Below are 23,650 nucleotides of genomic sequence, written 5' to 3'. Positions count from 1 at the left end.
TACAGATGAACGATTCTCCTGTCTGCTGGCAGATAGAAAGTCTATTTTCAAATCTGCAGACACGAATTTGCCATGGTGAGAATCTCTGGATGGTTGATGCAGAAATCTGTGGTTGAGAACAGTTACCAGGGTATTATGGAGACTCTGGAAAGGCAAAATAAGTTTGATGTCTCATCAATACTGAAAGGTGGCAAATGAGTTTGCTTAAATAGCTGTAGGCCCTTTAACTTGGCATCAAGTCTGGGCAAAGCAAAAGAATCCAAAACCAGGATTTGACTCAAGAAGAGCAGGACTGAAAATGATGTTAGTTTCCATAACTTTACAATGGAAAATAAAAGTCTGCTTTTGATTCTTTGAAACTACAGCTTTAGTTGTAAGTAGCGTGTGGGTATAATATTTAAGTTGGCAGAAGCATTTCATTTAGGCTGATGGTCTGCACTAAACTGTGACACAGCAGAACAGGGCGTGTTAAATGTTTAACGCACGTGTTAAGATTTCAAGCAAAATGGCTTGTAGTAATCTGTGATGAATCACGGTGAGACGGGGGTGTTTCTCGAGGGTTTTCTGAATGGATACGTACTCCTCTTCACACTCTTCATTTACCTGTCAGTGTAAAGCTACCGCTGCAAAAAAAAAATACGCGTTTTTTTGCAGGTGACACAAACCCGGTAGAAAGACCAGAGGCCGCCCTCCGGGGCAGTCACGGTCTCTCGATGAGCGCGGCGGATGCCGCAGGGCTGCCGGGCCGGGACCCGGGGGCTGATGTGGCACCGCTATTCCCGCCGCGCCCCCGCCCTCTGGCGGCTGCTTTAAGTGCCCGCGGAGGTCACCGCGGGACTCACCCGCTCGCGCCGCTCCAGCCAATCCCAGGCCCGTGCCCTTCCCGGGACCAATCAGAGAGGGAAGCTTTGGAGGCGGGAGGCCGGTCTCCGTGATGGACGGTGCCGCTGACCAATCACCGCCAAAGCCGGACGGCTGATTCATGGGCGCGGCACCCAATAGGTTCGCGGCCGAGGGGGTGGACCCGAGCGCCGCGAGCCCCCGCCGGGCTGCCGGGGGAAGGAGGGGAAGATGGCGGAGTGAGGGGTGGAGGAGGCGGAGGGGCCGGGCCGCCCGCGGCCCCGCGGCCTCGGCCGCGCTCAGGTGAGTGCGGCGGGAGCAGCGGCCTGCCCAGCCCAGACCCTGGCGCCGGCTTCCTGATTGGGCTGGAGCCGGGCGCCCGCGCACCCGCCTCCCCGTCCCGCCCCGTGATGGGGCTGGGCCCGGGCTCGTTCCGCGGGCCGGGCCGAGCGGTGGGAGCGGCTGCCCGCCCTCGCTGCACCGGCCTCGGGCGAGGAGCGGGACGGTGTCCGGGTGGGCGCGGACGCGGAACCGGGCCACTCCAACCCGCCCGCCGCCCTGAAAAGTCCGGGCAACTTCGGAGCTGGGGGCGAGGGCGTCCTGCAGGTCTGGCAGCAGATGGCGGGGCGAGAGAGCCTGTGCCCTGCACAACCGTGCCCCGCAGCCCAGTTGGGAACAGCTGCAGCTGGCAGCAATGCGGGGAAGGGAAAACGAAATGTATTATCCGAAATGAGCCTTTGCATCTCCGGCTACAAACACAGCACTGATTAGAGCTACTCCGCTGTTAGTCGTGAGGTCTGTGTGCTGGATGGATTCTGCTGATCTGAACGGTTATATCCTTTCCTGATGTCTCTAGTACTGACACAGGAGCGCACAAAGGGAATGGTGTCCGAGTCGTTTGACAAAACCAGAACGTACAAATAATCCACAGTGCAAAACAAGTTTTATGGAAAGTGGAGAGATTACAGTGGAATTTGTTTAGCATTATGAATTCATGTGATAATAAGGTGAAAAAGACTTAAGACATGATGAAACCCGTGAAACTATTACTAAAGCCACTATCTCTTCCTTCCAGGTTAGTGTCATGCAGGTCAGCGGTGCCCTGAATTGTTCAGAATTGTCCGTGGTATTTTGTGCTATAGGATGTACTTTGTTTAAATTAAAAAAAAAAAAAAAGAGGTGGGGACAAAACTTCTTACTGAAAGCAAAAGAATTAGTGTCACTAGCATGAGATTTCCTCTGTTCATAGTTAAATCTTTAAATCTCAAGTTGGTCATAGAATTGTGACTGCATTTTCAATGTGCATGTCAGTTAAAGAATTGAAGTGATTACATGAGAACAATAGCTTTAGGTCTTGTGAAGACATGGTGTGTTAGCTTGTATGACCTAATAATGAAGTAGTTGTTTGTAAGTGGTGAAATAACTCAAAAGAAATATAAGCATGTTTGTTACAATTAGTTCTGAAAGCGGTAGCTGCTTATGAGAAAAATTTCCAAAGGAACATTTTACCAATTTTCATGTGCTGCATTACTCATGTAGCAACAGTAATAGCAGCTTAAGAGCAACATAACATTAAGGCACAGTATGCTGTTGCTGATGAATATTCCTACTTATACGTGTCTGTGTATGAATTATTAAAATATGCCAGAGGATTTGCCCTTGGCATACTACATATAAAGATAATTCTGCTTTATATTATCGTTAAAAAATAATAACCAGTCAGCTTGCTTTTGTGTGAAGTTGTATGCTATTTCAGCAGTGAGAAATAGATTTGGATTAATGTTTATTTTTAATTGCTTTCCATACACAAGAGTTGTGAGAAGTAGTATCTTAAAAAAAAGGTTTTCTGTTACTCTGATATATGTTAAATCAGCAATATGCGCTGCTTTACAATCTTGCCCACAGTGCTGAGAGTCTGCAGTGTGAAAATCTGCATAAACAGGCTCTGCATCTCACGAATTGTGGGCCAGCTAAGGCTAAAAAAACCTGACCTGAGTCTGTGGAGAGTCTGGAGTATCTTTTGAACGCCTCCCACGTTCATTCTTAAAAACTAGAAAGGGAACAGTGTTTGAAACCAGACCTGACATGCTGGAGGTTACATGAGTGCAAGGTGCGAAGGCCTGTGCAGTCTTTGGAGGATTAAAAGAAGGAAGAGGATTTCTCTAAAATAGAATGTGAAGGAAGAGTTGTTTCTTTGCCTGAGCAGTATTCCAGGAGCACATTCCTACAGTGTATCACGGAATTGAAAGCTCATCTTTAAACAATCTTCGGTATCTTCTTTGCTGCGGAAAGAAGTGCTGTTACACCGTTGTACCAACAGTGTGGCAGATATCTATTGGAAACCTTGTTAAAGAGGAAAGTGGTTTTATTTAAAAGTACAGAGTGAAACAAATCTCTGGCAGAATGTTTGCAGTGCCTGAGACATCTCTACAGCTGCCAAGTGCCATAGCAGGGGTGTGTAAGCTGTGTGTTCAACAGTCTGGCAGTCAGTGTTGACAAGGGGCAGCAGCTGGCAGCTCCTTACTGTCTTTTGGCCTCTTCCTAGGCTGGCAGCCGTTCTAGGCTTCAGATATACCTTTGTTTACCCTTTTGGAGATGACTTTGGTCTCTGACTCTGGATTATCAGTTTTCTTTGTCTTCAAATCTGTGTGTCTTCTGAAATTGCCGCAGGATGTGGCAATTGGGTCTTGACGGTCTGTTAACCTGGGTACTGTTAACACAAGTCCCTTTTGAGAGCCCAGTCCCTGCTCAGTGTTCCTTTTGGTTCCTCCACTCGCAGACACTCCCGTTCTTTCTCCAGTCACACCAGCCTTAGGCTTTCTATCAGAGTTGTTGCCCTTACCTCATAGATTGGATTTAGAAGCTGTTTCAAAGTTACCCAGAAAGTAGAAAGAGCATGAAGGCATGTAATTTTTTTTGCAGGACTGAGATACTTCTATTGTATTTTGTGTTTATGATTTAAGCTTTTGTCATTGTCAACTTTCCAGGTTAAATTTGACATTTTTAAGTCATAGGAAAGACCTCAGTGAACTTGTGATCTGTAGTGCTAATTTTGCTTTCTGTGTCTCTATAGGTCTCCATCATACTGAACTTTCAAGTTTTTGTGTTTTGGTCTTTATATAAACTGATTTCTAGATCTTTTCTTCCTTACACACTTTTCAGGCTGTAGGGAAGGGAAGAGAAATCATCTTCTGTGTCCCTGTTAATTCTGCTTATCTCCTGGAGCATTTGTGTAGGAGACAAAGGTAATATTTTGGAAAGCCAGATCTGATGGATCTGAGTTTTTGCTGAACAATGTAATTAAACCTAAGGGTACCTTAAAACAGAGTGTGAGGGGTGGAGTGAAAGTTGGTTGTATAACTGTACACTATATTTTAGTATAGTTTCCAATTCCAATGTGCTGATTATGTCAGAACACTGACTTTTTTCCCCCCACTGTTGCATTGGTAATAGAGTATTTTGATGTATATTAAAAGACAAATACTGCAATTTTGCTGGTAAATTTATATGTGAGATATTTCTTCATCTCTTTTTGGCTTTGAAATTCCTGAAGTTAGGTGCCTGCATCCAGGAAGTTCTCTATCTGAATGTGAGATATAAAATTCATGGAGACTAACTTTTAGTTATGGTAGAGCAAAAAAATGTGAATGGGCAATAAGTAAAAACTTAATAACAATAATATTTTCTGAAATTTTAACAGAAAAGGATTAATGTAGGTAATGTTGAGTTTTTACTGTTATTTCTTGTTCCATATCGATTGATTGTGTGTTCAGTAAGGTATGAAACAAGAAAAATAGTATTTTTTTAATTTGTAATGTCCACTAGCTTTTATTTGAAGATTTGATATTGTCGCCATCAGTTTCAGTGCCTGCTAATGGTCAGTAACCTTGATTTATATCCAGTTCCATCTGCAAGTTCTCTTGGTACTACTGTGAAATCAGCTCCCACGTGGTAATCTGTGAAAGTCAGCTAGAAAGTATGGCAAGCCGAGTGGGTAAAAACTGGGGCATTCAAAGTCAGTGAACTCGTAAAAATAAAGTTAAAAAAATAGGTTGAAGCCAATGAATTTCAGTGTTGGATGGACCATTCCTTTGCATGAGAAGTGTCACCTGCTGCTTTTTTTAAAATAAGATTTACTTTAGTTTAGTTGATTCATAGTTTTAGAATAAGTGGAAGAAAATCCAGCTTCTCAAAGATTGCATTGGTTTCTATTATGACAAGGAAATTTAGGAGAGCTCTTGGTAACTGTTTATTTTCAAATTAATTCTTTTATAAATCATTTGCTGTTGGTTCCTCAATCTCTCAAACTCACATAGTGCTTGAGGGTGGATTTAAGTAGGAAGGGTCAGCACTGACAACATGACAATAGAGTAACTACACTAAAAGGGGGATTTTCTGATGACTGTGGGTTTTTTGAAGGTGCAGGTGCCTAATGCTTGCAGAAATGCTGTGTTGTGCAGGAGTGTGAAAGCTAGTAATATTTTGCTGAGGATACTGGGAATTTTTAATAATATATGTGTGTGTGATGAGGTAGTTCTGCTTGTGGCAATCCGTTAGTCCTTCAGTTAGGTTGTCAGCTCAGTGTCCTTGAGAGCAGTCATTATGCTTCCTTGCTACAGTGGTTTGTTATTAACATGAAAAAGCTTCTTGCCTTACTGGAGACTAAATTGTCCACCTCAGTTCCTTTGAAACTGAAATGTGTGTCTGTTGATGATACCTTACCATAACAAGATTCATCTTCAAAATATGCACAATTAAAAAGTTGTTCCGGTCGTGGTGTATACTTAATGCTCCGGGTGTAGTTGGTCAAGCATGGACTGTAGGCTGTTCTCAGTAAAGTAGGAACCAACAAATTCCAGGGAAAAAAGGAATTCTGTGCTGAGAAAACTACATTCTGTGGAATGAATGGCACACATGATTTTACTCCAGGAAGCAGAATGGTTTCTGAACAAAACCCTTTCAGACATGTTTTGGATATAAGCTTCTCCTCCCCAGTCTGTTCTTAGTTAAAGTTTGCCTGTCCTGGGTCTTCCACACTTGGGCCCAATTCTCTAGACTTAAACTAAAGGAGGGGGCTGGATATGGTAATTTGAAAATTAACATCAGCATGTTTTATGTAGAAAGTTTAAAACTGTTAACTGGTTTGTGGAAGGTACAGCTAATCTTTTGTGTCTTATGGAGATAATCATCTATGATCTCAATAGCTTCCTAAATGCAAATTTAATTTCATTTATTCATCTCTTTCTCTCTAAGCTCCCAGAAGTGAATGTGGATTGATTAAAAATAATGGTGAGTACAATTGTAAGGTCATTTAGGTAGTAAATATAACGTACTAAACTTGTCAAGTCTGTTGGTTGATTTAGTTTCCTTTTCCCTGACCAAAGAAATATGTCACTGAGATTTTAGTTTTTTGTAGCATGCTTTCAGAGAACTGGAATGTTGCCACAGTGTCAGCTTTCAGCTTGGGCTTTGCGTGCAAGAAGCATTGATCTAACTATTATATATTCTAATAAGAATAAATGCTTTTAGAATTATAAAATTCCTGTCCTGTGATGTTATTTGCTGAGAAACACTAATTGTGTCATTTTATTAACTTGGAGTAGTTTTCTTAAAAGTTTTATTTGTTGAACAGTAGGACTGGAAGAATGATAACATAATCAAATGTGAATTATCAAACAGAAAAAAGTACATTCAAAATTTTGAAGGATGACAATTAACCTCTGGAGCTTTGATTCCCCCCCCCCAGTGAATCAAATTAGGATATTCTGGTATTTATGGTATGTAACAGAGTGCTATGTTGTATTCTCAGCTCTGCCATGAACCTTTGGCGTGTTTTGTTGCAGCTCTCCAGATCTGTTTTTCCACATCTTCATAACAAGAATAAGACTTTCCCAACAGTCTGAGCATGGATGGTCAACGAAATGATCAGCAGAAGTATTTGAGTGCCTCAGAGAGAAAGAGATGGTGACATGTACTGTATTTCCATTTTCATGATCTTCTTGCTGCTTCTAACATAGGAGCTGAAAATTGTCAGTGGAAGACTAATTCTGAACTTGATCAACCAAATGGTTAAGGTAATCAGAATAAGATAAGTACAGACAGGGAAAAGAGAGGAAGAGGTTAGTTATCCTCATGTTCTTGTATGTGAGAAAAAGAAACCAAAGAAAAAAATTCTGTTTCACATCTCTCCTTTCAGTACAGGAGAATGGTAATAAACATTTCTGGCACTGTCTATGCAGGAGTGCACCCATGTTACCTTCCAACTTAAAGCAAAAAAAAATCATGTCTTAAGAGTTGCTGTGACTAGGGGATACTAGGTGAGTGTCACTGATGAAAGGCCAGGACATCAGTGACAAGTTACTAAAGTTTGTCTGTGCTGTGGATAAGTGTGGAGAAATGAGTAAAAGTAAGTACTTAATGTATGTGATCTTAAAATTGTCATAAATGTTTTTTTTCCTCTACAGCACTGGCAGTTTCATAACTAGTTAGGTGATAGTTCAGGATGTCTCTTTGAACTATGACCTGCTAGAGCAGAATATACTCTCTCTCTCCGCAGTGTGCATTCTGGTGCTTCCTCAAGGTTGTCATGCTCTATGTTGGAGACAGTTAAGAAGCCCCGCAGCTAATTAACAGGGGTATATTTTTGGATGCATTGCTTCTCAGTAAGCATATAGTTCAGCACTTCTGAAGTATTTCCTTAGCCAGTTTGTGGACATCTACAGTTAGATATAAAGTCTTAGGGAGCAAAGGATTATTGCAGTTTGCGAAGCCAGCTAATTTTGTCCATTAGATACAGACTTTTAAAGTAATGAACTGGTGGGCATTTTAATGTTGAATATATTTTATTCTGATTCCTAAACTACCTTTCCTGGTTTTTTTAATTTGGGATTCCAGATCCTATCCTGACATTCAAGGAGGTGGTCCTGTTACCTGCTCATAGGCAGCAAGATGTGGATGTTTCTCTTCTAGCAAGCAAAAATCTGTCCTTCACTTCCATGGAGCTGAATGAACAAAGATCTGTCCACTTCCTGTTTCAGTCGTCTCACCAAACATTTGGTTCACCAGGTGACTTCTCCTGCAGAAGTACCCCCACTGTTTTATCAAAACTCAAAAGCAGAATAACAGAAATCAGCATTTGGTTTCCTGAAGAAATGTCTTCTGTACCAGCTCTTCATCCAGCTTTCTGCATTCTGTTTTAAGATGAGAAATCCTTTGTAATCAGATGCAAGTGGAAGCTGGTGTTCTTCACTGATATTTCCTTCTTCATTTTAGGAAGGTTATGTACTTTGCTGTGTCATTGAATTTCCTAGCAGATAAAGTGTCTGCATGCATTACTGCGTCAGACTGACTTGACATATATGAGAAGTTGCCGCAGGAAACAATTGCTCTGACATGAGGGGGAAACTTACCAAACAACTGGGGACATGCCATGCAGGTATTTTCTAGTCCGGGACCCAGGCTCGACTTTGTAGATAGATGTCAAATCACATAAAGCAGCTAATGCACAAGAACAAATGCAGAATCACCTTGTCTGTAGTGTGTAAATGCATTATCCCAGTCTGTGATCAAAATGTATATTTGCATGTGTAAATCTATGTAAGTGCTGGATATGAAGAGGTTTCACCAGAAAGAAAAATCACTCTGCTCCATTTAATTTTTAGCAAAGAAAAATGAAGCTTTAAAGCCTTGAGTGTAACAGGATAATGATTAGCTTTACGTTAAATCATTCCCTCCCTCTGGCTTTTTGTGAATCCTTAGCAGCAAAAGGAACAAAACCATTCTACAGTAGAAGAGATGGGACAGAACATGTTTCTTTATTATAGAAATTAACTTCAGGTGGGATGAAGGAGACCATAAGTGTAAAGTTGTGGTTTATCCACCTGGCTTCCTTGACACAGTTTCAGCTTTTCATACTGCTGATGGAGTCAGCTTTCTGATTCTTTCGTGACTGAGAACTGAGAGGACCTGTATGTTTTCATTAACTAGGCAGAAATAGGCTGAAGAGAAAGGAATGTTAGCCATGTAAGAGGGGTAAGTCGAGGTACAGCAGAAATACTTAGGACAGCCCTTTTTCTGGCTCTTCTTGTTCCTTCCCAAACTAAGGCACAATCTGTTGTTCTTATGTTTACACGAGATTCTTTGTCTACATCATTTGTGCTTATATAGGATGTTTTCTGTCATTCTGAGATGGGAGCATATATTGTTTACGTGCTCCCTGCTATGGTATTGTTTATGGCAAGTAAGATTTCTTGGCAAAAAAACACCAGACCTGGGATGTGTATTGTATTCCACTTCAAATCTGAAGCTTTTCTTAGTGCACCTTATTCCAAGCTTGTGATTTAGAAAATGTGACTTACTAGCTTAAAATAATGTTTTCAAATCTGGATCAAATAAGGGTTATATAGCTTCTGTTAATGTGTTTTGGGAGATACTAAAATGGTTGGGGAGATGTTTTAGATTGCTTGGCTTTTTCTGTTTTGCCTTTTAGAAAACTGCTGGAGAGAGCCAAACAGCCTGAAAATGGCTGAAAAAGCAAACAATTGAAATCCTTCTTAAATCTTAATAATAGCTTGCAAGGGCAGCATTCTAATATTTAAAATGTGGTGATATTTTATGGGACCAAGTTCCATAGCAGAGTGAGGATAAGTGTTGATGTTGATCCTAATCTTCAGAGTAATGTCTGTGTTTAGACTTGCTTTGTAACAATAAGATTAAGTGACAGCTTTACCCATTTTTTGTTTCCGTGAAGAAAAGAGCAGACATGTTAGCAAAGGGTGGGGGGCAAGACACTATGTCTCAAAATAATGCCAACTGTAATGAGCAGAGAGGTGCACTAAAATTGTGTGTAACATTGTGGTGAGCTCTGTGATAAGAGTTAACATTGATCTTGATGAGGCAACCATCAGCTTGGCCTGACTTCTTTTAAGAGCATAGGATTTCTTTGCTGAATATGGTCTGAATTTTCTGGCATTGGAGGAAACTAGAAAAGCACACTTCCTTTTAGGGCATCCTTATGTTGAAGCCAATAGGATTTAATGTAGATGTCTGTAGAAGCAGGATCCATCTCTAAGTGATGGAGAATACTGTCAATATCATAGGATTATAAGTGGTTGGGAAGTATGTGGTATAAGAAATGTCTCGTTTTAGATCTGGGAATTTTCTTCCTTCTGCCCATACTTACCCTTCTGATGTTAGAGCTAGCAGTTGTTTCTTGCATAGCTTGATGACAAAATACTTGGGGAACAGGAAGGTATTTTTGTCTTCTGTGGACATGTACAGAAATTGTGAATTTGTCTGCCTACAGAGTAGACACTTCAAGCTCTTTAGTTTCTTTTTCTTTAGGAATAACCCTCAATATTTTGTAACCCACATTGTAACAAAAAAAAAAAACAAAACAAAACCGAATTGCTGATTTTTCCTGACTCCTATTGATAACAATGTAGCAGCATTAGTTTTCAAGTTTAATTTTAGAACATCAAGATTTATATTTCTGTGGCTTTCACAGAAGTAATACTCCAGTAGTGCATGCCCAGAAGACCCTAATTGCTGTACCTTCCTGGCCAGCACTTTTATAAAACTGCTGTGTTAGGAAATGCTGCTTCAGCCTACTTACTTTTTCCTGCTCCACTTTTTCTTTGTGTTTGTTCGAAATCTTCCCATGTGAAAGATCACAAAAACAAGGGGCACGTGCAATAGATCATATATATATATATACACATATATATATTTTAATACTTGTGGACAAAATGATGTTACAAGTTGTTTGAAAACAACAAAATCACCAATGTCTTCCATTTTGAGATGTGTATAGTTCCATAAGCATTAGTGCTTTGTAGCAAACTGTAGTGCCATGTTAGGATCAGTGCATGAGCCTAGTAGTATTTTTACAATTTCAGAGTGACAAATTTATTAGTAAACAGTGATGATAATGTAATTAACACTAGAAAGGATACAATAGAAATGTCACAAACATGGTCTAAACATGCAGTATCCTCCCTTTGACAATGGCAATGCTATCCTTAAAACTGGAATGCATTAACTTAATGGGCTTCATAGAATCATAGTTGACTTTTTGTTATTTGTCTGTCTGTCCAATTGCAGTAGTAAGCTACAGTACGCAAGCGTCCATCTCTATCAGTGGGATTCTTTTCTTTTTAGTCTTTGTTGGTATTTTCTTCCACGTGCAGCATTTTCAATTTTATTATTAGCCATCCCATTATACACACAGAAAAGTATGAATATGCTAAGGAGTTTGTGTGCATTCTGTACACATCTCTGTTACCTTCAGATCATTTACAAAGTCTGTCGATTGATTTTTTTTCAGACTGACTATATGATTATTATAGCTAGTTAAACATTATCCTCGTTATGTGTTAAGTTAATGGTTGCAAAATGCAATGTAGTAATTATATGTAGAAGACTTTTATCCATTATTGCAGGAATGGGGAACCTTTTTTGGCTGAAGTCCTATTGAATTTTACAATAACTTTGGTGGATCCTGCATTTACATACATCTTAATGTTAATAATAATAAGAAAGAATATAATAAGGTCAAAGGCTGTTGAAAAATGATGTTGCAGACTGTATCTGTGCAGCAGGCTATCTCTAGCCAGTGGATCAGAGATTCCCCACCCCTGTATTATTGAGAATTCACTATCCTGTATTTTAGGTAACTTCCAGTTTTGCTTTCCAGCTCTTGAGCTCAATTTTAATATTTTCTGTTTCTCCCTCTGCTTTTTTCAGAAGGAAAATTTAGACTGGGGAAGTCAAAATGACTTAGCAATCAATGGGCAGCTTGGACTGGTCAAATAGGGGACTGGTATTATTCTTGAGATGTGCAATGCTCTGTGGATGGCATCCTCTGATTTCCTAGGAATAAGTCTTTTGTTTGATGCCAGTGTTGCTTTTCACCCATTTTCTCTTTTACAAGAACAAAATTCTCTTTCAACTTAGAGAGGATACTGCATCTTTTTTTCCTGAGACCTGCCTGTAAATGGCCATTAGGGGGAGGGAGGGAATGGGTACTTGGTTTTGTAATTTTGGTATGATATCTCTAAAGTAATTTATCAAGAAGCATGAAACTTCTGTGCAATGGCAGTAATCCATACAGAGTTGATGTATGTAACAGGGAAAAAAACCCCAACAAAACCAAACAGACAACCCTCTGCATCTAATACATTTCCAAGAAAATTGGACAGATGGGCCATTTACAGCAGAGCTCTGGGGGACCTGTGCTGAGAGTCAGGTTCAATTCTAAGTGGAAGTAGCTGTACCATTGAATAAAGTAGTTAGTTTAGTGCTTGGGAGAATCAATTGAAAAATACCTCTGAAACTGGAATGCAAAATAGCACAGTATGTAGGGGGAAGAATCCCTGATGCAAACAAAGCCATAAGATGATTTAATAAGAAAATAGGACTTTAGTAGCAATAACTGTTTTGCATGTGATAGTAAATAACTTGCATTAGCAAGACTGTACAGTAGAGTAAGTGGGTAATAACCAAATAAGTTTGTGGCGCTCTGTGCTGCAGGGACTTGTGTGAAGAGTCTTCCTGAGAAGAAGGGTGAATTCTTCTTATGTTCCTCTCATTGGAGGGAATTTGGCACTTGAATACAAAGTTAATGAATTTGATATATATAAAAAAAGAAAAATTAGCTTTGTCACATCTGAAGCACTGTCAATGAGTGCTAGAGGAAGGGCAGACAGTTCTTTTTGAAAGGATAGCTGAAGTTTCCCTGTATTTTTTTTTTCTCTGAGAAGAAACTAAACTTTTCCAGTAAAGAGAACCTCATTCTAGAAGCTTTTATTGTGGGAAGTCCGTTCTGTTGTTTTTTTTTTTCTTGTTTAAAAAGACCAGTCTGAGATGGTCTTTAAATAAATAAAAAACAAACTAAAAAAATTAGAGAGCACTTGACACTCAAAAGGTTTGTACATCCCAGGCACAGCTGTAGAATTCTAAAAATGTTACTTTACAGCAAGAAATAATTTTAACCTTGCTAAACACTGTTTCAGACCATAGCTGATTTCTGTCTATGCCTGAAGTTTTACAGGGGCAAGTACTGTAACAGAGGCAAGCCTCTGGTAACAGAAAGGGTTATTGATCTACAGCTGTAGCCTGTGCACCCAGCAAAGTATTTGCTGTCAAAGGGTTACATAAAAGAGCCACAGGAGTTCTAAAGTGTTCCTAGTTTTCAGTCTATAGAGACAATATGGCCCAGCAGATAATAATGTATTCTGAACAGAATCATTTCATCAGAGGTTTAGATCTATCTGTCTGGATTTCTTCTGGAAAGCTTAAGTAATTTAGGCTGTGACTTAGAGCTGAATGGAAGCTTGTGGTTTTGAAAGCATGGAGGTGAAGCAGTTTGGCTCTTCAGAAATTGATAATGGAACTGTGACAACTGTGAGCATTTTTAGTCTATAAAGTAACAAGCATGAGAATGTCTAAATTAAGTGTGGGCTAGTATGTAATATGCATATGAAAAGCTAATTGATCTGGAAGGCTGTAATCAGTATAAATTCCAGCTATTGAATTATTGGTAAAATTGGAAGCTGGCCATAGGGGACCTTAATTTGACTGTTATCTGATTACATTAGAGAAATTATAAATTTATTCTGGTCTGTGGTCAGCAAGTACATTTACATAAAGTGAAATAATGAAAACGCAGTCACGTTGGTACTTCAGAATTATGAACTTTTTGGTGGAACAGAATTCTTTAAGGGTATATCTGTTCAGAGAAGGGGGGAGGAAATCAAGACTGATGTAGTCAGGCAAGCTATCTTCATATTCTTCCCAGTTCAGACTTTTTATAATGATCTGTATTCTATGGGCTACTAGACTAGAAATTACTATTCACAGCAAGGAAAGGAATCCCGTTGCCTTTCAGCTCTTGTACAATGGCATGACTTTTCCTTCAACCTCCTTGATTTAACAGCTTCTAAACCTGAGTGGAAGTGTTAGATGCTACTACACTGTGGTGTGGGATATCAAAGGTGTAGTGACTGGTATGGACATGCCTCCTTTAGCAGTACTAAACCCAGATGACACAAGTATATGCTGTTTGCATATCCAGTAGTCCTGCTGAAGAAGGTCCAGCCAGTACGTGTGCAGGGAACTGCACCTTCAAGGATTGCATCTTTTGCAACTGAGGGTAACTGTCAAATTTAGGACAAAAAGAAAGTCTTGCAAAGACTTCTTGATAGTGAGTGAGAAGAACTTGTACTGAGCTTGAGGTCACTGACACTTGGGTTACATTATCAAGAGTTGGCAGCCTGCTTTTTTGGGCAGAAAAGGGAAAAATATTGAAGATAAGAACAGTTTTTGATGGATAACCAATCTTAGAAATTACTGCTTCCTGCATCTTTAGGAAACTGTCTGGTCTTCCTCCAAAACTAATAATCCTGCTTGTTGTTCAGGTACAAAGCTGCATAATGGCAGTCCAAGTTAGATTCCACTGGATTTCTTTTACAGAATGATCCAGCATTTTGCCCCTGCAGTACTTTGACTGGCACACAAAAGCCAACAGTTGAACCAGGGTGTCTAGTTTAACAGTGCAGAACACTAACCATGGATTCTGATGTCTGTTCCCTTTTAGTCTGCTCTGCACTTTCTCCTGAGATTTAGAGAAGGTGTCAGTGTTCACGATGTCAGCAGAGCATGTTTCTGTCTCTGAGCCTATGTACCAGGTTATAATATAGACAGATTGCCAAGACTTTACACTATCTAAAGTTAAAGATAAAAGGTAACTTAACTGTTCAGTGTGTCCTATGTGAATCCTGTCTGTTTCTCTCCATTTCCCCTCCAAATGAGTGTGTTTGCAGGTCAAATATAAGGAGGCTAATTTGTAATGCCTTAGGCATGAAGAACTGCATGGAGAAAGTGAAGGAAAGCGGCACAGGCCCACAAACCAAACCTTAGAGCTAGTATTCTAATTATGCATGAATCAAAATGTCTAGTGTAACGTAGTTATTACCAGTAAATTGAGATATGCATTTATACATAATGAAGCAATAGGAATTAATATACCAATAGCTTGAACTTCCTGCTTTGATTCTCAAATTTTGGGTTTTTTTAGAGAATGTGCTGCCTCTGTAGAGAAAGGGGCAGAATGTATAGATAGGGACAGAAGCATGGCACCAAAACTGTAAATCAGGAACTAGGATCAGCAGAACTCGCCTTTATAACCTCTTGTCTGGTTCATATTAGTGTCCTGAGCATGTAAAAAGCAGGGCATGAACTAAGCATGTTTAGGGGCGAGATGAGGTTTCTCACCTGCTGCAGCTGTAGCAAGGAAAAGGGTGCAGAGTTTCTTACAAGGTGCAGGGAGGAGCAACTGGTGGGAAAGAAAAAAAACAAAGCCACAAAACAACACAAAAAAACCCACCAACAAAAAAACTCCAACAAACCTCCAAACCGACAAACAAGCAATGGAAACCACAGACTCAAACTGAGTGTAGTATTTGCCAGACAGTAGGTAATAAGCTTGGATGTGGTGAGAGAAATTATTTGGAGAAGACTGAAATTAAATAAGCACAGTACATATTTTTCAGGTGTTGAATAGCTTTTTAATAGACAGTATTTTCAGGTAACTCTAGCCACATAGGCAGCTGTACTGAAGCATACTGGTACCAGCCAGCAATAATGGCACCTGCAGGAATGAACCTGAAAATACTGGTAATCTTGTATATTTTTTAAGTTCTTTAAAGAGATTTTTAAAAACAGAAAATGAGGTTTAATCACTGAAGGTCTTTATCTTCTGCAACACAGGTTGCAACTGTCTTTTTTCTTTATTTCTCTTATTAAATAAAAGGGAATTTGGGTGCCATCTTTCTGTAAACTCTTAGTGTGTTCTCTGTAATATTTCGCAAATCTTAGTGGATAATGCAGTCAATTCTGCTGGCAGTTTGAAAATAAGAGAATGCGTGGCATAACCTACATCACTAATACTTTTCCAAGTTTAAACTTGTAATGAAACATGTAGAATACTAGCTTGTTATTGCAGAATTCCATACTTCTAGCTTAGCTTAATTTTGTAAGTGGGCTTAACTTGTGCAGAACACTTCTCCATGTACAGAGGCTCAGTCTTCTTTCTTAAATAGAAAGAAGTGTCTTGGCGGAAGAAATTGTATGTCAAGTTAACTCCTATTCATACTTCATAGCCAACCATTCATGAAGCACCGTGATTGGGGTTTAAAACAGGGGTTGCATTTTTCGCATGAATACTCTTTCTAGATGTATAAGAATTGCCAAACGAAGATAGGACTATTATAAGAGAAGATAACTATTTTATGGTATCAGAAGTTAGACTAAATGAAATCCTTTGAGCCAACTTCTCAAGCAACAAGTAAATTTGTAAGACAGATTTAGCCCAGTGGTTAACCATGGTCATTCTTAAGTCTTTAGAACACTATGCATGGTTTTAAATACTGTCAATCAATTTTTTTTGTGATGAGTAAGCCATTGTATCCTTTGTATTTCCCTTCAGTATAACCTGGGGAATAAGCTACTTTAGGATGTCGGTGAAGTTATCCTCCTTTTGGAAAGCATAACAGCAAAGGAGAAGTATTGAATATAAATTCATTTAAAATTACCTTAATACTTAAAACAAGCCAGAAAATATTTAGACTGAACTTCTGATGGCATTCTTACATGGATTAGTGGAGGAAATTATTGGTGTAACTACGAACTGTGTACTCCCATTGCACGTTTTACATGGTAACAGTGAAAGAATGTCTCCCTGCAAATTCTGATGTTTTTCCAAAAGGCAGCTTGCTTTTATATCTATGCATCTTTGAGGATTTCAAGATAAGAATTTATTCTTTTGACACTGTAAAGAGGAACTGTTTAAAAATGAACTTGGAAACTCTGCACCTGTATACAAATTTTTTTAGCAATAAAGCAGCACAGGCTGAGAATGCACTAAAACTGGATGTGTCATCTGTTCAGAAGACAAAATAATCAACTTACTACACACTCCACTTCTGAGGTGTCTGTACTTGCTGTATCTTTGTGAAAACTTAACAATTTGAGCTGAACTGATATATGCTGGATATCTGCTTTAGGGCCAGCTGTTCCAGCAGATTTCAAGCACAAGAGCCTCTAACTTGGAAGGCAACTAAACAAAAATTGTTATTCCACTCATAAGATGAGTAACTTACCAGTTAAAAGCTTCAACGGTTGTTTTAGAGGGTAGCAGAACCCTATGTTGCTTGTATAGATGGCCTAAAAGTAATAAGCCCCTCAGGTAACTGTTTTATATACACGGATTGTTTATTGTTTTGATAACTACATTTCTGAAAAATTTCTTCTGTGGTTGGCTTGTCACAACCTGCAGGGAAGCACTACTTTCCTTGCAGTTGCTGCTGCAAGCAGTTTTGGCAACTGCTCTAATGCAGCAGTAGGACACCACCTCATCAGGAGTACCTGAGAAGTCTTTTAATACTGCCACAAGCTTTCCAAAATCTGTTGTGGATTGCTGACCCTTCTGCTACCTTACAGAAGATTCACAGTATGATTGTTACTTCAATAGCCTGTTCAACCAGTGTTTCATTTTCTATTGGGTTTTATCTGTGGATGCCAGAGAAGACAGCTGCTGATTAGCTAACATAAGAAGGCCTGAGCTTGAGACTTGCTTTCTAAGTGGTTGTTATTTATTTAAACAGAGAATCCATCCCTTGCAAGCCAGACTGGCCCTGCCTGCACTGAAGGCTAGAACACATCTCAAGATGCCTAGCTACAGGAGATAAGACTCTACTCTAGAATAACAAAAACATTTATTCACTGAGCAATTTCAGATTAAAAGGAATTTGAATCCCGGACAGGCTGTGGGATCAAATGCTGACTCTTTCACAAAGAACTTTATAAGCATCAGTTAAATCAAAATGCATCCATAGGTTTAACTTGGTATCTCAGTAAATGTTCATCTCAAATTACTGAAGATAATGTATTTATTTTATACAGATTGCATCTTAAAACAGAATTTACTTAGAGGTCCTCCCAGTTCAAAAGATTACAGAAATGTAGTTTAAAAAATTAACAGCTATTATTTAGCATATATTCATTATTTGTTTAAATTCATGCTAAGTAATATAATTTGAGGAACCGTTCATTAAATGCCTCATAACAACCCAGGACTCAAGCAAGATAAACTGATGTTTTATTCCTGCAAACATAATCAAAGAAAAAGAAGTAGGCCTGTGACTCATGATATTGGCAATGATTTGCACAATATGAATTTCTGAATGTCAGCTTTTTTTTAATTTAAAAAATTCTTTTTCACAACTGTAAATATAATACAAAAATGTAACTGACAGCTTTCTTTCCCTTTTAGGCATTGACACTTAGCCAGATGAAGCAAAGCTATTTAGCACTATTATACACAGTATATATAGACATAAAATATATAGCAAGAAAGAGTCTCAATGCAGAAACTGAAATGAAAGGGCAAAAGCAAGTAGTCCCATTATCAATCACATTTCTTAGACTAAGGCAACAACAAAATGCTGTCACTTAGGAAGTACCACAAAGGTGAAGTTATAAAATGGAAAACATTTACCTGAGGTGGAAAGATGCTTGCACGTAGCATCACTGGAATTAAGCTGATCAAGTAAATAGAATCCTCTCTAGACTACTACAGACAATTACTAAACTTCCCATAAAGTATTTGATCCCCTTAGGGAAAAACATTCACCCTTTAGGCAGCAAAAAGGAGAGGAAAAGAACCCTTAACCTTCCAACAAACAAGAATTAGGGATAAAGATACTCTGTCCCGGTAACAAATGGTAAGTAGTGCTCCTTCTTTTCCATCAAATTATTTTCCAATGTTTGGAAATAAGCAGAACCCAGTCAAAATAGAAAGAAATGCCAATTAGGTGTTTTTTATGAAATATCTTGACTGGCCAATTGAAGGCAGCAGGCAGATCATTAAAACTCCAGCAGAGCAGCTCCTGTGGCTGAGCAGAAGTGAAGGAGAAGACTGTTCCTTGGTTTCACAGTTTCAGCCCCAGAAAGAAGTGCTCAAATTTGTTAAAGGCAGTTGCTCACAGCCTAAATGGATGTATTTGACTCAGTCCTGTGCAGTCATGGGGCTGCATTCCAGAGGTCTTGGCAAGCACATGGGTTGCCCTTTAATTGAAATCCAAAACCTTGTGCTAGAGCCTGCATTGTGCCATCCAGATTCATGCAATAAGAACAGTGTGTAGCATCTGTGACATGCCAGCCTGCTCCTTTTGCAGGCCACACACATTGAGCAAATCTGAAAGAACTATTCAGGAGTCCATTTAGCAGTGCCTGCATATGAGATATAGCTAATGAGCCACTTAACCAACAACCAGCTGCCATTAACACCCAGGCTGCCATTAACACTATCTATACGAAAAGGTAGGACAAAAACTTTACATCTCTAAGAATGGTCAATTTATAACAGCTCCTCTTGAATATCACCTTGTTAGTGTGTTTGTATAGCTCCAGAAGCCTGACTTTAGTATTTCAAAGGCTGTTTTCCCCCAAGAGAAAAAAAACAAAGTCACAGTTATACTGCCTCAGAGAGTGATGTGCTGCATGGGTGAGTTATTCAGCCTTCCAAGCATAACTTCAGGATGTCAGGTTTTCAGGTGTTCCCCTGAAGGGATGCACTTAATCATCAGTTCTTTCCATACACAGATAAAGTGACAGATCAACACTCAAATCTGATCTGGTGCATTATTTCACCATAATGAACAAACTCAGCAGAGATGCAGAAACAACTCCAGCAGTTCTTGAAAACAGCTACTAGTTGATCCTAACTCCTGCATATCCTGGTGGTAGGCCATCTGTATCTGATGCAGAGCTCTGCCATTGTGTTGCATAATTACTTTGTTCCAGTTCCTTCAGCTTGTTCGTCAGCAATTCTATGCGAATGTGGAACTCCACAAGCTTTTCTTTCAGCTGGAAAAAAAGAGAAATAAGAGTACTAAAACTAGCAAAAAATGTCCTAATGCTGCATCTTTGAATGATCTGCATCAAGCGCACTTTCAGTGGCTTAAGAGCAGCTCGTTTTTAAGATGGAAAAATAGTGGAGCTTGAATCTTTATACTGCATGTCTAGTACAGACAAAACCAGCATCCAGATCATAGGTCTGCACTACAAACTGGAGATGGATGAATGTGTGCCAGCATCAGCCCTTCCAGAGACGTAGGGATATACTCTATTTAAGGAGATGGAGTTACTAGAGTTTTACTATGATGAATCTGATCTTTCCTAGTTAAGTCATTACAAGTTTTCACACAACCAGAGACATTCTTTGACAATATCTGGACAAACTGTTTCATCATTAGCTTAGGAATACATGTGGACACATTATTTCTCAAAAAGCAAAGGCCGGATCCTTGAGCTTGTTCTAGTTAACAAGCAAACTCTCTACAGTCACATAATTTGTGTTTGCAATGAAGTACTATCATTTTTTTACTTCAGAAAATTGCATCTCAACTTTACAAGTCTTGCCTGGATAAGATTTTTGCATTTTAGTCTCACTTGGCCTGTAAAAACACTATGATCTTATGGACACTGGAAGATGATTTTAAAGAGGACAAAAGAAATGTCACAGGCCCATTAGAAGAGAAACTGAACTAGACAACTAAACTCAAAAAACATGAAAAAAAAAAAAGTAAGGAATAAGTAAACCCATGAACTGGGTACGCTGGCTCTCTCCTACATACCATACGGGACAGACAATTTACTAAGATAACAACTAACCAGGTTACAGACAAGAACATCCAATTTAAACACCAAAGAAGGAGGAAGGTCCTAGTGCTGTCTCTGAAGCTACAAATACTGCCATGCTGTTTTGAGCTTACACAAACATAAATATAACTGTACAAGAATCCCTTTCAAATTAACAAATTACTATTTTTTAATTCTTCAACAGTGATAACACAAGTAGTAATACTTAGGCGAAGTCTGTATAAATGGTCCTAGGGTTTTTTCTTTTCATGGTAGAGAGGTAAAAGGATAAAAAACTTTTGCCAGAAATTTAGCTACAACTGGATATGTTTTGCAGATTAGGGGTCTTAGAAAATGTTCCATGTGTCTCACACATTGAGGCAGTCACTGTAATATAAGTCAGCATTTTCTCAATCTTTTGCACTTAAAAAAACAGTAATTGTATCCATATTTTGGAACTAATATCCCAAATTATCAGCAGTTTAAAACTATTTTCCATTAATGTAGAGATTAATGTAGAACTCCTTACTTCCTGCACTTGTTTCTTTAAGGTCACAGCAGGAAAATCCACCTTAGAAGCTTCTATAACCATTTGGTTTTCTAAGAGATAACTGGAAAACAAAAGGGGATGGGGAAAAAAGCCACAAGAAAAACAGTTAAAGGCCACAGTTGTGTTCATTGTTTAGACAGATTATTTAAGACAATTTTAAAGCAGATACAAAGTTGTTGCCAAAAGTAATCAATAATTATGAAAATATGAAAAACGTAACAATGGTTTTACTTTGACATCTTAAGATCCTCTCATCACCAGCTATAAGTAATTAAGTTTCTACAGTCAAGTCTTTAACCTGTCATGGAACTACTTTGATACCTTACATTAGCTAAGCAAATCTGGAACAGAAGGAGATTTCAGCATTTCACTCAATTAAATTTAAATCCTTACATTACATGAGGACACTCAAGAAGTGCAAGGCAAATCAAATAGATTCACATCAACACAAACAACTTAGACATCCAGGATGTTAAAATCCCACACCAATGTGCTCAGACAAAAGTAAAGTCACTTTAGCTGTTGGCCAGTTGTACAGTAACTTACAAATACCTGTGAAATCCCTGACTGTAAGAATACAGTGTACTCACCAGAGGATTCTGTCCTTGAAGAAACAGAACAAGCCTCGGAGATATGCCAGGTCACTGGCGGCAGAATGGAGGATGAAGCCCACAGACAAGCCACATGACCGACAGGATAACGCATTGTAAGCACTAAAAGGAGAAAGGGAAAAATATTTTTAAACAAAAGCTTTTGAAACCATAGATACTACATGTCTGTCAGACAACATCAAATCTTCAGTTCTATTAGGACAAAAACCCAAGACATAATAATGCTTTCTCATTAAAAAAATAATAGATACACAAAGAATGTGAACATAAGCAGTTGGGCATGTTGTGCCCAAGTAATGAAGTAATCTCTTCAATAAGTGAAGGTGCAATTATGGAAGAAAATACCCGTCTTATTATCACAGAGTGGTTTAGGCTACACTACTCAAACAGGATTTAACTGATAAAACAATGCATATGCCAGATCACAAATGTGAAATTTCCTCTTGGTAAAACAGATTATTGCTTCATGCAGAGAGAGGGGGTGGGAATGATAGAAAAAAAAATAGCAAGTCTTATATTTAAAAAGTTCCCAGTTCTTATAGCTTGTAAAACAGCCTTTAAACATCTTTTAAATGAGCTACTGCTTCTGTAAGACCTCAGATGACATTTTAAGCCCCTCCCATTAGACCGGTCCCTGAGTTACCAAACCTGTTGCTAACTGTAGCCTAATGAATAGAGCAGCAGAAATTACCCGTTTTCAGTACTAAGAAAAACCAAACAAACAAAACCCACGAAAAAAAAAAAAAAACCAACCCAACAAACAAAAAAACCCAAACAAACACCACCAAACAAACACAACCCAGAGATGCTTTAATTCGGATAAAAGACCTTTTAGGGAAGGAAAGAAGGAGACCTAAACGGTAGGCCGTCTCTTACTGCATTGCTCAAATGCTCCTCTCCACTACAAAGGTTAGAGCAGTAAAACTTTTGATTTTGACAGAAGCAAAAGCTACATCCCTACAAAAGGTTTCTCCATCCGAAGCGGTGAAGCAGAGGTAAAAAAAGCACTTGGGAGTTTGCTAAGCCCCTCACAACCCTCCGTGCACGAGCCGGAGGAGCCCCCGGCTCCCGGCCTTGACAGACCCGGCTTTGCCCGCCCGATTTACCGCGGCGGCCCTATGCCAAGAGCAAGGACTAGGGGAGCTACGCACCATCCCAGGAGCGGTTCCTCGAGGCCGATCAAGAGCGAATCCTCCCAGACCACATCACTGGTGACTTCTGCGGAGAGAGAGACGCGCTGCAGGCGAGAGCCCCCGGACCAACCCCAGCCCGGTCTGAGACCCGCCCGGGGCAACGGCGCGTCCTCCCGCCCCGCGGCCCCAGGGGCAGTGGCAGCGCGGGCTCGGCACCCCCCTCCCCGAGGAGGCACTGACTGAAGCAGGCGAGGAAGCCGAACCGCGGCGCCTCCGGCGCGCACAACTGCAGCGAGTCCCCCAGCACCGTCCAGCAGCCGCGGCAGTGGAACACGGCGCACAGCTCCGGCAGCGGACACTGCTGCCGCGGAGGCGACGCCGGCTCCGCGGCCGGCGGCAAGGGCGACGGCGGCGACGGCGGCGACGGCATCCAGGTGGCAGCGGCCGGGGAGGACGCCCGCTCCAGCACGATGGTCCCGACGAGCTGCGGGTCCTGGAACAGCTGCGGATCCTGGAACAGCTCCCGCAGCTGCCGCCGCACCGCCATCTCCTCCCGCCGCGCGCTTGAGCGCGGTGCCCGCCCTCTGAGCCTCGCGATTGGAGTGCGGCTCACGGGTCTGCTCTGCCACTGGACAGTGGGCGCGTCAATCCTGGCCGCCCGAGGTGATTGGGCAGCGAGCCGCACCGAGCGAAACTCCCCCTAGCCGGGACCGCCCAAGCGCACTCGAAAATAAGCACGCGCAGCGGAGCGCGTCGTCATTGGCGGTTCCCGCGCCCCGCCCCCGGGGCCCGTTTCCTGTCGCAGCCAATGGGCTGGC

The 23,650-nt window shown here is 40.3% G+C and overlaps 1 protein-coding gene and 1 long non-coding RNA gene across 2 annotated transcripts; one reads left to right on the top strand and one right to left on the bottom strand.

The window, feature by feature from the left end:
• The first annotated feature begins 1,051 nt into the window (after nucleotides 1-1,051).
• Nucleotides 1,052-16,764, top strand: LOC108494958. Its single transcript, XR_001873997.1, has 4 exons — nucleotides 1,052-1,143; nucleotides 6,094-6,129; nucleotides 6,684-6,914; nucleotides 7,735-16,764. It is a non-coding gene; the product is annotated as an uncharacterized LOC108494958 (long non-coding RNA).
• Nucleotides 16,765-16,826: 62 nt separating this feature from the next.
• Nucleotides 16,827-23,587, bottom strand: OIP5 (Opa interacting protein 5). Its single transcript, XM_017810019.1, is given in 6 exon segments — nucleotides 16,827-19,679; nucleotides 19,681-19,764; nucleotides 21,068-21,149; nucleotides 21,679-21,801; nucleotides 22,851-22,917; nucleotides 23,073-23,587. Coding segments are annotated over 6 exon segments (780 nt in total). The 5' UTR covers nucleotides 23,380-23,587; the 3' UTR covers nucleotides 16,827-19,562.
• Nucleotides 23,588-23,650: the final 63 nt, after the last annotated feature.

Source organism: Lepidothrix coronata, unplaced genomic scaffold (assembly GCF_001604755.1).
Source record: "Lepidothrix coronata isolate B3197 unplaced genomic scaffold, Lepidothrix_coronata-1.0 Scaffold1, whole genome shotgun sequence".
Classification (NCBI taxonomy): domain Eukaryota; kingdom Metazoa; phylum Chordata; class Aves; order Passeriformes; family Pipridae; genus Lepidothrix; species Lepidothrix coronata.
Note: the sequence above shows the minus strand (reverse complement) of the source record. Positions and strands in the feature narration are given on the sequence as shown.